At 52.2% G+C, this 14,454-nt stretch overlaps 1 protein-coding gene across 1 annotated transcript; it reads left to right on the forward strand.

Moving 5' to 3' along the window:
• Positions 1-10,838: 10,838 nt before the first annotated feature.
• IUM83_13885 (uncharacterized protein) lies at positions 10,839-11,507 on the forward strand (the record flags this gene model as incomplete). Its single annotated transcript, XM_067938586.1, has 1 exon — positions 10,839-11,507. The coding sequence occupies one exon, from the start codon at positions 10,839-10,841 to the stop codon at positions 11,505-11,507; it is 669 nt and encodes a 222-aa protein (XP_067785672.1).
• Between the last annotated feature and the right edge of the window lie 2,947 nt (positions 11,508-14,454).

Here is a 14,454-nt window from a genome sequence, read left to right on the forward strand (position 1 = left end):
CCTCCTCCTCCTCCTCCTACTACTACTCCTACTACTACTACTACTACTACTACTACTACTTTCCAAATTCGGGCAATAGTAGAATGATATATGTATTAGTGGTGAGGCATCGACGGTACTAATATGACTACTAATATCACAGAGCTCAAGCTACCATATTTGGCGCTTACTGGCCTCCATACGCCTCATCTCCTGCAGATTGTGGCGACGTATGAGCTACCACTGTGCATGCTCGTTGTCGATGCTCGTCGTTAGAGAAGTCATCACGAAAAAATCGGTTGAGAAAACGCGTCCATGGGTCTTACAGCTTAGCTGTAGAGGAAGATGCACGCCAGCGACGTAAATGGGCGATGGCAGCAGTAGTGGTGAGTAGATGTCGTTAGTTGACCTATGTGACTACAATATACCACAGGTTGTGATAAAAGAAGAAAAAAAACGCGTCCATGGGGCGTGATTCCTATTTCCTCAATTCGCCAACTCGGACTCGTACACAGGGTTCGTCTATGTGCTAACTGGAATGGCGAACACGACCGCTGCGGTCCGCTATCCGCAGACCAACACTCTGAGATAAAGTAGAAGCGCGAATATTGTGACATATTCCGAGTACTCATAGGATCGTCACTTGTTGGCCTCCGTCAAAGTTCTGGACGATACCCTAGGTATCACTGACTTGGAATCGCTACTGGTCTAGTTGCTATCGTTGTGCGCCATGTATTGTGTGATGGCTGGCCGTTTTCATCCTCACCTATTGGTGTGCTTCAACATCTTAGGTAATTTACTGCCTTACGCGTGTGTATGTAAGGAAGCCAGCGTCATGGCAGCAAGTGAGACGACAGGTGCGAATGAGACGACTGGTGACGGTGTTGAAGTAGCCGTCAGCGTAGTACGTGTACCCAACAGACTTCGTGGGCGGCAGGATTTGCTGCGCGAGCTACCGCACAACAGGATCGCAATCGTAGGACTTCGTGCCCGACGGGTGCGAAGCGAAAGCCTTTCTGGTCCCGACGACTGGAGGACGAGGTCAGTCTTGAATCCGCCGGCTAACGAGCAAGTCGGGCGAGCAGTCTTGAATCTGCCGGCTGACGAGCCAGCCGGACGAGGGACACTGGAAGATCGGCCGGCTAACGAGCAATCCGGGCGAGTAGTTGAGGATGGGACGGCTGACGAGCAGACCGACCAGCGAAACGACGCGCTCCAGGAACGAGTGCCAGGGACGAATAACGGCGAGTAGAACGGGGCGTGAAGCCATCGACGGCTCCGTGGACGACTGTACGGCGTTGACGGCTCCGGAGTGACGTCCAGGAAGTACGTGGCTTCCAAGTCTTTTTTTCACCCTGCAACGATTAGGGCAGGCGCATGTGGACGTACGCCCGAGTGGCTAGAGAGGCGACCAGGACGGAATTCAAGTTGTTTGTGTCGGACGGGCGTGTATTGAGGTTAGTTGGTAACTCGGTTGGTAGCCTAGCTGCCTCGACTTTGTGTTGTAAATAAAATTGGTGTAGCTGCCAGTCGGACACGCACCGACGCGGTGTCAGACGTTCTGGCATCGTCGGCCTGACGGACTTCGGACTGCGTCAGCACACTCACGACCAACCTACACGCCAACGAGTGGGGCTAAACACGTTGCGCGTGAGTAAAGCGAACTCGGTGAGCTGCATCTAGCAGACCTACAAAGGGACTGTAACATATCTAATAGCCACATCTTCACACGCTAGCTCAAACTGCTTGGGCGTATGATAATCACTTTTGCTAGTGCCTCGTGGTTTGATAAATGTTGAAAAAATAATTTCAGTTACCTTGTGGAAAACTTACTTATTCAGCGTGGTAGTAATAAAAGCTTGCCAATATGCTCAACACCGTCAGAACGCTGTATACTTCGCAGAACACAAAGGTGTCATCGGTTTTGCACCTCTATTTCTTTTAGATATAAGCATATCAACTTCTGGCTGAGCTGTGTAACTCAACTACTCACGACCTAATCTCTATTTCTCCCTCCATCTCTCCTCCCCTTGTCATCCTCCTCCACCTCCTACGACTTCTCGGCCTTCCATACCTTCTGCTTTTAAAAAGCAACTTCTGCGGCGATGTTGTATGATGTGACTGAGTACTGGTCCTGACAAGCACGAGAGTTGTAGAAATTTCCGCTTTTTTGTCCACAGCGCCCAACTCGCCATTTCGCTCAAATCAACCGTCTTCGCCTGCAAGCAGTGCAGTCCAAGGCGCAAGCACAAGGCCCCGTGCCCCGTGGTGTCCGCCACGAACAGCTGGACTGCATTTACTTCTACTGCAGAAGATGTGACAAGTACACGTGCGACAGCACCAGTTTGGGGCTATCAATCGTGGCACGAAGCGACTGTGAATGTTAGTGTTTGCTTGCCTTGGGCACATAGTTCATGGCTACCTAGCTGTAGCACAAAACAAGGAGAGATCTCCGACATGGCACTCTGGTAACGAAATCGAGGGATGAGGTGACGCATAGCGGCCCCATATTTTCGCGGACGACGTGCCGTCACTGGTTTGACTTGGAGTCTGTATTGAGTTGTGATTGGTGGAGAGAGAAGATGCGGCACGGCCGTACCCGTGTGACATGAGTGGCGACAGGGAAGGGGTGTGTTCTTGTGGAAAGAATCGTGCGCCTGACCGCAGATGGGCCCAACCGGCTGGAAATGTGAAATCCTGGGCGTGCACACGCAGGATTCAACAGTGCATTCAGTCCAGCCACCGGACTTTCCATTACGACGAGTGCCTAAAGGCTGGCGGAAAGTGTCTCTGGAGAACGTATCGCAGAGTACACCTCGTCTTGCTGTGGTCCAGAGCGACAAATTAGATCAAGTACCAAGAAACACTCCCTACCACCACCATGATCACACGCGCTGGAAGCCGTACAAGTTGGTGTTTGTGGAGATACACGCCAGTCTGTGATGAAGAAGAGTTCCCACCCAGAGTGCACCACGGAAACCCAAAATTTACTTGTGTGAAGACAAGTGCCCCAGGATTTCAAGATGGAAAACTGAGATTAGACCGTGAATCCAGACGCCCTATACTAAAACCAAGTATCTCCCAAGCCGACATCCAAGATTCACCAAGTTACGCCAAGATTCCAAGACTCACCCAAGATACCAAGTGGAATCCTGAGTGTGAATGCAAGTTTGGAGCCAGTTTGAGGCCGGTTGCAACCAAGTGATATGTGACTTGAAGAACCGTCGAGAATCCACTAATACCTGTCGACTCGACTTTTTCGAAGAGATGAAGGAGAGTGTTCACACTATACTGCGACCAAGACAACGAACTCGTTTCCTAGTGAAACCATGTTATTTGTTAATCCACGACGAAGGTGCGACGGCCGAAGTCGTCACTAGTCAGGACCGCTGAACCCAAGGTATACTGAAGCCAAGATATTCGACCCGAAGCATAGTGAACCGAAGACATTTGCCCGAAGAAGAGTGCAGAAGAGATACGTGATAGTGTAGTCGATAACCAAAACAGCGTTCAATTTTCCGTGTAACGCGCAAGTGACTTCGGCTAGGCCTGCCGACGGAAATCCGGAGGACTCGAGACTACTACCGGGGACATTAAGGGCACATCGACTACAAGGACGAGTCGTCTGTGTGAGCTCCACCTACTCTAAGTCCAGTTAGGTGGTGGCCAGAGACGCCTTGTGCTTCCTGGGGTGATCCATCTATTTCATATCCTAGTTGGGTCACTTGCTTTGCTCGTGGTAGCCCATTTCATGTTCCCGATTGTGTTCTGGAGTGCTAAGTAGTCGCCTCCAGGATTTTGTATTGACTGGAGCGTGTGACAGGAAGGTTAACTGATAGTGATTGTGTTTTCCCTCTTAATTGAGGGTGGTGCGCATATTGGCGAGTATTCAGGCGAGCTAGGCGCCTGGATTTCAGACTCGAGTGAGCCTAGTGTGTGAGTGACCCACCGTCCGAGGGTCCAAAAGAATAAGTGACGGCTAGTTGTAGTGTTGTATACTCTGTATTTGTTGGTTATCGGACTAGGAGAGCACTTGGGTAAGGTGCCTTCTGAGCTCCAAGCTTCACCCAGAGCCGAAGTGAAATCCTGGATCCTGAATTTGTGATATTCTGGGTTCGGGTGATCTGAAATTCTGGGTTTGCCTTCAGTATCGAGGACGCGTTCTGGATTAGGCGTCAGCGCTTCTTCAAAGGCTACATGTACAACTCCGGTGAAGTGCCGTTCCGTCGAAGACAAACGAGCCGACTGGGATTACGCAAGGTACTCACTCCAAACAAGGAGGGGTGAAATTCAGGGTTTGTTTTGCTGCACTGAGTTTAATTCTTCTTCTGTTGACTCCAAGTATTTTCCTGGGCTACGCTATACAAACCACCCCTGGGCGATCAAGGTATATCGGCCTCGCCTCAGAGGGGCCCTAACAGCAGCGGATATCACGGTCATACGTATGTGTAGTGGGTCTAACTTGACTCACTACTTTTGCTTACACGTAGCGCTACGTGTATGAGGAAGTGTAAGTACTTAGTAATGACTTAAGTTAATTATACTTGAGTACACAAGTATAATATAAATCAAATAAAGACTCCAAGTGACTTAGTTTAGGTAAAATGAGAACTGTATTGTTTGTAAATTGATCTTCCTCCTAAATCTGCTAAAATTGTTTATCATCTATATAAGGATTTGACAGCGGTGGCTGTCAGAGCCCCGCCAATATGCACGTCTCTAATTGGTAGAAAGATGCTGCTTTCTACCAATAGGATCTTTGGGTATGTGTGGACCACTCATTGTGGTGGCCCACTTCAATGTATCCATTGGTGGGACTTACACCAAGGTGAGGAAGAATCTAAAACTTTTAACAGATATTTTATCTGTTAAAATCACAAGTGGCTTGTAGCCACTTGTGCGTGTAACCCCGTTACACCATCCTCCTTAAGGTTAGACGCGCGGGTCCCCACACGTCAATCTCTGAATTGACCATTCGTCAATTCTCCGCGTTTGGAGAAGAAACCCGCGCTCATTCAACGATGAGCACGCCCCAAGAAAGAAGAACCCGAAGGCGATGGAGAGTCATCTCTCCATCAATGACTACTTCGAGCGCCAGAAGGCGAAGTATGGCGACGTCGTCGACTTCGGCGACGACGATGAAGACATGGAGGACGAGAAGGACTCGTCCTCAAAGCGCAAAGACTCAGTGTCGAGCGAGTCGCTCGACCCCCACGCTAAGAACATTCGCCCGCGTGAAGGGGACGAATCGGACGCTTCGAGTTCGAAGCGTTCGCGAACTGAGAGTGATACCCCACTCGCTTCCGCTGGGGCTCTCAGTTGTCCGCGCGCTGCAACTGCAGCGCGTGATTCCAAAGCTCAAGGCTCTCCGCGCGCTGCAGGCGCAGCGCGCGATCCGTGGATGCCGTCCTCGTCTGAGATCTCGGACGGGTATGGGAATTCGGTACCTCCGAATGAGGTGCCGCTATACGTGTGCAGCGCCATCATAGATGACGCCGTGGCTGCCGAGCTGCACTTTGATGCGGAGACGCATCAAAGGCGCGATTACTACATCGGACTCTTTCATGAGCTCCGATGGTTTCAAAGCAAGAAGACCTCTTCTCGCAGCAAAGTGCCCGAGTGGCAGGCACTTTGTCAAAGTTGGAATGCTTTTGTTGAGAACTTCAACAAGAAGCCGAATGCTTACCGTGATCGGATTAAGCAAGCGCGTGATCGCTTCGAGACTACTCGAAGCGTGGAAAGTTGGAGCAACTCCACGTTGCTGCGGAGGAGGCTAACGTGCCGTGCGCTGTGCCCGAGGGCTTTCAGGGCGCGAAGTGCTTCCCAGGCGAGGTCCGCTTGAGCGACCGCGACCTGAACGGGTACACGTCATTCCGTGTGCCCGAAATTTCCAAAGAGCTCCGTGCTAAGTTCTTAGCACGTGAGGATTCGGGCGCTAGCGATGACCGCAGTGCTCGCACTACTTCCGCTGCGCCAGCGCGTACTGCTCTTCGTACGCCCTCACCATTTCCGGAACGTCCTCCAGCAAGACGTTTCGTGGCTCCCATGTATCTTGATGGGGAGGAAATCCCCTCCAACGAATACGAAAACGAGTCCCTTGAGGGTTCGTTTTCGGGATACTATGGTCAACAATCCGCTCAACAATCCAGCGGGTTGAGCCGCGGGCGTCACGGATCGGCGGTGGCGGGGGTGGGAACACGCCCCGGGTATGATCAGCCGTCCGACGTAAAAGGTCGGATGGAGGCACATGCTGGACGGTATGTCTAGCGTGTAAGCGTTGCCGTGCCGTGCCAACACAGTGAACGGCCCGATGAAGCGCGGAGCAAGCCTACTTGCTCCGAAATCCGAAACTGCATGTTTAGGCAGGTTTTGAGTAGCTAACAAAACCAATGAACTAACTTTGAATTCATTTGTGTTGCCTCTGCCCACACTGTCTGCGTTCAGCTTCTGTTGATCAACAGAAGCTGCTATTGCATCCTAGACAAACCGGATTACGGGTTGGCTTTTGGTAAGGAAGTTGATTGCATCCGAGCTGAAGTCATTCAGCTCGCTCTCCGCTAGAGGCCCGGCCTCTGCGCGGTTCTTCGCGGTGTCTGCGCCCTGCGCAGACTCATGCGTTTTGTTCGTTGTTGTAGCTGACACTGTGCAAGTGTCAGCGGTTTTCTGCGGCTGCTGTATTGCAGTCGTAGATCCTCCCCCACTTAAAAGGGAGCCATCACACCGAGTAAACTCGGTAGACGTGGGTGCCGCATGGCATTCACGTAGAACAGTGTATGCCCGGTCGAGGCATGCACTGAGTTATTGATGGCAAACTCTGCCATCGATAAGCACTCGCTCCAGTATTGGAACGAGTGAGCGTAGCTCTTCAACATATCGACGAGCACGCGATTCACGCGCTCGGTTTGACCGTCCGTCTGCGGATGATCCGCAGTCGACATGGAAAGCTGGCTCCCAAGAAGTGCAAACACTTCTTGCCACAGGTGCCCTGTGAAGCGCGGGTTTCTGTCCGACACGATGTCGGCCGGCATGCCATGGTGTTTGAACACCATGTCGACGAACAGACGGGCCGTCTGCTTCGCGGTCACCTCTGCCGGCACCGCAGCAAGATGTACCATCTTGCTGAATCGGTCTACGAAGACCACAACGCCGGTGTTCCCTCCGCTATCCGGGGGAAGACCAAAGATGAAGTCCAAGGACATGGACTTCCAACACTCCGACGGAGAAGGTAGTGATTGTAAAGGAGCCTGCGCGAATGGCGCAGGCTTTACGCGTTGGCATACCTCGCAAGCACGGATGTACTTGCGCACCCACTTATACTGATGGTACCAGTAGAAGTCACGCGTGAGAAGGACGTATGTCTTCTCACGTCCGAGGTGTCCCGCAGTCGGGGCATCATGATACTCGTACATGATCCTGAGGCGCAGGTCATGGTCATTTGGCACGACAACGCGATCCGCGTTGTCGTCGACTGCATTATAAAGCAGTATTCCGTCGTGCACTCGAAAGAGGTGTACACGCGCACAAAAGTGTTTGGGTAGTTTCTGGCGAGCCTTGCCAGATGGTGCTGTGCCATAGGCCAGCAAGAGCTTCGTGTCCACGTCTTGCGCGTACGCGGCCTTCACGTCGTCCAACAGAGACGATGTGGGTTTGCTCGATCGCATGGCGTCAATGACATTGACGTCAGCAGCTTCTGCGTAGTTCGGCCGACGTGATAACGCGTCGGCCGCTACATTCAATCTTCCGGGTTTGTATTCGACCCGGAAGTTATACTCCGCAAAGAATGAGAGCCATCTCGCCATTCTTTGTGGTATGTGTGGTGACTTCACTGCAGTGCGCAGTGATGCATGGTCGGTGTAGACCACAAATGGTCTACTTCCAAGCAAATACACTCGGAACTTCGCGAGTGCATATTGCATGGAAAGGTGTACCTTGTCATGCACCGGATAGTTGCGCTCAGCTGGCTTCAGCTGACGCGATTGGTAGTAGACGACACGATCACGGCCTCGTGATCGTGCTGCATCAACGCGCATCCGATCGCGAAATGAAATGCGTCGCACACGATGTGGAATGGGCGATCTTGGTCAGTCACTGCCAAGATCGGCGCCTCAGTCAAGCCCCGCTTGACTGCATCGAATTCCTTTTGGCAATCGGCTGTCCCATTCCACACAGCTTCTTCCTTAAGAAGTTGTGACAACGGGCGGATCTTGCCCGCGTAATCCTCCACGTACTTGCACAAGTACGTGGCCAAGCCAAGGAACTGCCTCAACTCCTTGACACTTGAAGGCGTTGGCCATTCATTAATCACTCTGACCTTTTCCGGGTCAGGACGAACACCATTTTTCCCTACGAGACACCCGAGGACGGGTATCTCGCTCGCCCCGAAGATGCACTTCTACAGGTTTGTGTAGGGCTTATGCTTTCGCATAAGCTCAAGTAGTTTCCGGAGATGTACCCGGTGCATCTCTACGTCGGACTTCCCGTCCACAGCTCGGTTGTGGATGAACACGTCATCGAAGTAGCTAAGCGCGAAGTCACACACTGATGCGTCACGCACCTGTTGAAGGTCGCAGGGGCGTTCTTAAACCCCTGCTATATTAACATCCACTCCTAGAGCATGCCGCTTGGCGTGCTCACTGTTGTGAGAGGGATGTCACTCTCACGCAATAGGATCTGATAGAATCCATCTCGTAAGTCGAGAGGACTGTAAACGGTGCTCCGGCCATCGCATCGATGATAACATCTTTTTGTGGTATCGGAGTCTGCGCCGGTACCATCGCATCGTTCAGCTTATTGTATGCATGAACGATGCGCCATCCGCCCTGTGCCTTCTTGACACAGAACGTCGGAGCACTGTGCGGGGATTTTGATTCCCGCACTTGTCCTGTTTTGCGACGACTTTCTAAGAAGTCGTCGATATGATGAGGTCCCAGCCAATTCTAGGCCAGGACCCGTCAGTCAGAGCCCCAAACCCTGTCGCGTACCGGCCACATGGCATCTCAACCATGGATATTTGTTGACCCAAGTCTGGGCTTTGTACAAACTTCAAGTCGCACTGGCTACATCTGGAAACTGGGCTCTGTGGACGCCAAGATGCTGCGACCTCGGACCCCAGGTCTGAGATTTGAATTCAGTCTTGTGGCTGAGGTCTGGGATTCGCTCTAGAGGCCACAGTTCTGGGGTTCCAGGCCTTGGATCCAATCCTGGTCAGAGATCTGAGCTTCGGTCTTTTGGATCTGTGACTTAGAGTCACTTGGTTGCTTCAGTCTCAGATCTCAGGTCTCCGATCACAGATCTAAATGTTTGGGGTATCGGCAGATGAGTGATGTCAAAAGTCTGAGACTTTGAATTTGGAGTTCAGTTGGGGTTTGTCTGTGTATCAGACGCTGAGACGTTCAGTCTGGGGTCTGGGAAGAGAGCGTGGCGTGACCACCAGGAAACCAGCCAACCAGCAAGCAAAACCAGCAAAACCAATGTCCCGCGTGTGGAGAATTCAACAACGAAGGCAAACGGGCCGAAACACGAAAAGGATTGGTAGTTGAACTTGAATTTATTTGGAGTTAGCTGCGCTTGACCGTAGAATACTCGTAGCGACTCCACTTGGCCTTGCGCGCGCCGCCGGGGGCAAGGACTTGATCCCTGTGAAGCAACACGCCCGTCGGCGCAAAACGAACTCCGCAGCTTGCGGTCTTCGGGGCAAAACAAACTCTGATTTTTATCGTGCACATACATACGGCCTATTAAGTAAGGGTGCAAACATCACCTGTGTACACCTTGAACAAGGGCGAGATACCCACTAAGCTACTGGCTTGGTGGCGCCCTTGAATGCGCGTCGTCGCTTTGGAGTCCCTCCATTGGCCTGTCTGGGTCAGTCATCGCTTGATTACACTGATTACTCTTTGGTGCATATCAGGCGTAATCGAATTACGTCAGAATCTTGTGGCCTGGATTGGCCGGACTTGGTCTGTCATCACTTAATTATACTGATTACTCTGGGTACAAATCAGGTGTAATCCAGATGACGCCCAGATCCTGTGGCTCCAGTTGACCCAAATCCATAGGCGACTGGTCAGGCCGAATGTTGTGTGCCAGACACCAGGCACCGAGAAGTCACAACAGAGCCTCCCTTCAGAGTGACCTTCAAAAAACCAACCTCCAACTTCAGCGAGTAACCACTGAAGATCCCAGACCGTCCTTGAAGCCATCACCATGTAGTCACTTCACACTCAAGACCAAGAAGTCACATCCCAGGTCCCGGAGGCACACCTCAGACGCTTAGTCGCATACCAAGCTCGGGGCCGCTGCTGGCTTCCGCCCAGCCTCATCTTAGCTTCCCAGACTCTGCCATCACATATTTACCCGGGGTCACAGCTCAGCATCCCAGACTCCAAGTTTCAGCGTTTGGGATAATATCAAGCCTCAGCCTCCCAGCTCCCATCTCAGACCCGGGTCACTGATCACTTCCCCTCAGCCTTCATTCATCTCAGGATCCACGCCTCAGACTCTGAGGCAACACCATCACTCGGACTCCAATCTCAGATCCCAGACTCTGTTCACAATTGCCAATACTCAGCTTTGGCTCAGTATCTTAGACTCCCAGGCTGGAAATCTGGGCTGGGGGCAAAATTACGGTACTGATTCCATATTCCAGCTGTGGCACCCCAGAGCCGAGGTGAAATCGGACGCCGGTTTCATATTTTCGGGCGGAAGGCGATCCGCTCTGAGGTTTTGGCAAAGCAACACCTGGGATAGTGGTTTCTGGGGTTGCTAGTTGTATTGTCAATTCTGTCAAAAATTTCTGGTTTGGACCGATTCGTCAAATCGCCCATCAATCGCTTACTAGGCAAAATTCTTCCGATAACATGAAGGCGGCGGCAACCAGACAGCTCGCGCACCCCAACACCGTCTTGTACTGCCTGTACGGCTACTACAACCTCGGGTACTCTAGACCAGACCTTGCTCGCATCTACAACAAAACGGAGAGGACCATCGGGAACTGGATCAAGGTGTATGAAGACACTGGTACCTTTCAGCACGCCAAGAGGCCCTCCGACAAGAAGTCCATGGCTTCTCAAAGGCAATGGCTGTACGACTACTATCCGGAGAAGCCGCTCTCGTATTTGGACAATGCTCAAGCGGCCTTCATCGAAACGCACCACGTTCCAATATCCGAGACGTCGGTCTGGCGAATAATTCACGACTTTGGGCTCATCTGGAAGATCCTCGAACGGCGGACTATGCACGTGAAGGAGCGCGATGTTTTCAGATTCGTGGAGGAGCTCAGCAGAGTCAATTGGAGCCACCAAAATTTAGAGTTTTTGGACGAGGTGGCCATCAATAACCGGGGTATATTACGTCAGAGAGGTTGCGCTATGCGAGGTGAGATGGTCGCTATTAGAGGCGACTTCCAACGTAAGGCTCGGATTTCGGTCTTGACGTTCGTTGGGGCAAATGGCATGTTGGACTACTTTGACACGGAGGGCACCTTCGATCGCGTAAACTTCGCACGATGTTGTCAGGAGCTCGTGTAATCTCATCGCGGAAATGTTTGACAATATCCGGGATCTAGCTCCGTGTGGATCCTTGACGGAGCTGCTATTCATCATCACCCCCAGATTATTCACTACCTGTGCAGAGTTGGAGTATTTCCCGGGTACATGAAAAAAAGCGTTCCAGCGTCACTACAATGAATCTAGCTCACGGGACCTTATGCCATTCGTCGTGGAAACATTTCGGCGGTTTGAGGCTTTTCCCATGACGCGAGTGTACGAGCATTGTGGCTGGATGGTGGACGGGCAGTTTAATCCGGTGGGACCGCTTTCAAAGGAGAAGAGAACAGCCCCAGACATGGAGGATGACGAGGGAGGCGTTTGCGCGGAAGACGAGGGCCTAGGATTTTCAACTCAACGCTAATTTAAAATGAATTGCTGATGCATCTACTGCTTGTAGTTTTTTTGTCTTGGTTACTGTTCGTGCTCAGTGCCAGCAATATTTTCAATCGCTGGAAGCGGGTCAATGACGGTGTCTCGTGGTGGCTGTGGTAGCTCGCTAATAAGCGCCTCGATGACCTCTTTTTGGGCTCGAAAAAATGTTTTTTGAATTGCAAGGCGTTGACCGAACGCAGCATGGGCACGCTGAAATTGGTCGTTCTCAGCAATTTCTGCTGCTATACAGTCCAGCGCCATGCGTGCGGATCGATTTAGCCTTGCCGGATGCTGTTCAAGATACGTCTCCGTAGCGTTGAACATCGGAACAATATAGTCTGGTGGTGGCTTGGAAATTAAAGCTGCCCATGTAGAGCTGTTCAAGTTACGCGTAATATGGTTGGCCCACATGCGACATCCGAGCCTCGAAATGTATCCGCCCAATGTTGTTGCAGCTAGGTGACGATATATTGCAGCGTGACCTCTGCTGTGACACCCGATCGGTGGTTGGATGCAAGCTGCCCTGAACTCCTGAAGATCTTGAGCCTTGGCCATGGCGAGACTAAACTCGTAGACCAATAGGTGCACCGTTTGACAACGTGTGCTCTTCAACCACTGGGTCCATGCTTCCATAGACTTGGTACTCTCAACGCCATCGCGCTTGAACCGAAACTGCATTAGTCATGGCCTCTCTTCGACGACGGCGGGTTGCAGCGACCACATGTTGTCGGTCTTGACGGCTCGACCTTTTCTTTGAACGCGAAGCTGCTCAAAAGGCGACGTGATGATCTCACTAAACGAGACCCCGCTCACGGTAATGCCATCGAGCGTCACACCAGAGTAATCGCGCTACTCAATTGTCGACTTCACAAGTGGTTGGACCACCAGGGTCAGCTGCTGCTGCTGCCCCTCAGGATTATGTTTCGTGGGTGAGTATCGATGAGGAGAGTGAGCGGGTTGCAAGGGAATGCTAGGAGAGCGAGCTTGCTGCGAGGGAACGCTAGGAGAGCGCCGGACGGGAGTACGAACACGTTGTGGGTATGGAGAGACTCGTGTGCGGGGGTACTACATTGACTATCTCTCAGGCGTACGCCCAGCCCTCCTTCCTGGTGATATATAACTTGAGGTGCGAGCACTGCCTCTCTCCATCTTTCCAATCCGTGTGCTTCTGCTGTGAAGAACAACTGTGCTGGCTCCATGACAAGCAAGCCTCTTAGATTGCATGTGAAATCAGATAGGTGGGCGGTTGCTTGGACGACTGCGCTCGGCCGATTCGGAAATTTTGTCTAGAACCCACTATGTCCGAGTGGCACGATTGACCTGGGATAATAGTTCCCAGCTTCGCTGTGTCGTCTACATCAAGGCGTGGTGCGCGGAAGTCACAGGGTGCAGAGGCTGAATCCAAGATAGGCTCAAGCCTAGCCAACTCTCGGGGACACTCTGGTCTGAGGAGCGAGTGAAGATCTATTGTGCGGCTCTCAGTCCGAGCCACCGAAGGAGGTGTCGTGACTGGGAGCTACTCGGAGCCGGAGTCGCTGAGCACGGAGGAGGCTGTTAAGGCCCAGAGTCCAAGGGCCTGAGAAGAGAAGTGGGCTAACTGTGTGTGGATTGGACAAGCTTATATTCACGAAATCGGGGCACAGCGGACTTCGCATGCGCGTACTAAGGGCCTCCCAAGCAAGAGGCAAGCTTCGTCTGGCGGCATCTGGGAACGCTCGAGTTCGGAGGCAGCTGGTGCGGTCTGTGCAAGTCTGGGTCCACAGCGTAGCTTTAGGAAGAACAAAGTCAAGGGATTGCAAGAGTGAGGAACCCACGCCTCACCCAGCCTGGGATCTGAGATCTGATCATAGATTCTGGGTTGAGGGATCTGAGATCAAGGTTTAGCCGCAAGGCTATTCTCTAATTTTGGAGCCCGGACCACCACATCGACCGCCTTCACTTGGTCTCGCAGCAGTGGCCACTGCCGCGTGACACAGTACTTTGTGCCTGGCATGAGATCATTCTCGTACTGAATGCCTTTGGCCTGCGGAAGCTTAGCAGGAATTTCTTCCGGGAGTACGTCCTTGTACTCTCTCAGCAATTCGTAATGGGACTCGACTTTAGCGACTCCCAGCCTGGTTTCACGAAGCCCTCCCACTACGCCTTTGCCCTGAGAGTCCTCACCCTCAGTGGTACTTCCCAGGAAGAACTGCCTCAGCTCATCGCGCTTCGTTCTTTCGCTGTCTGAAAGACTTGTTCGATGCATCCATCGTGCAAGCCGCGCGTGAAGCGCTTCCTGCTCGTGGCTGGAAGTGAAGCCAACCCCGACGCCTTTGTCGGAGGATTAGCGAGCTCCATTTCCCGATACTGGAACCCAGTATCGATCTGCTTCAAGGCGTTTAGCGTCTCGACATCCAGTGTCACCGCCTCTGTCTTCCCGGCAGACAGTTATTGTAGCATCCCGGTCCAGGACCGAGACTTGCGCAGCATTCTTCGCACGTGCCGTCTTCTTATTGTGCGGAGCCGGGCTCCGCGCAGTTGTTCTTCTGGTCCAGGCCCGGCCGCGGACAATTGT

This window comes from Phytophthora cinnamomi (genome assembly GCF_018691715.1).
Source record: "Phytophthora cinnamomi strain GKB4 chromosome Unknown Contig77, whole genome shotgun sequence".
Classification (NCBI taxonomy): domain Eukaryota; phylum Oomycota; class Peronosporomycetes; order Peronosporales; family Peronosporaceae; genus Phytophthora; species Phytophthora cinnamomi.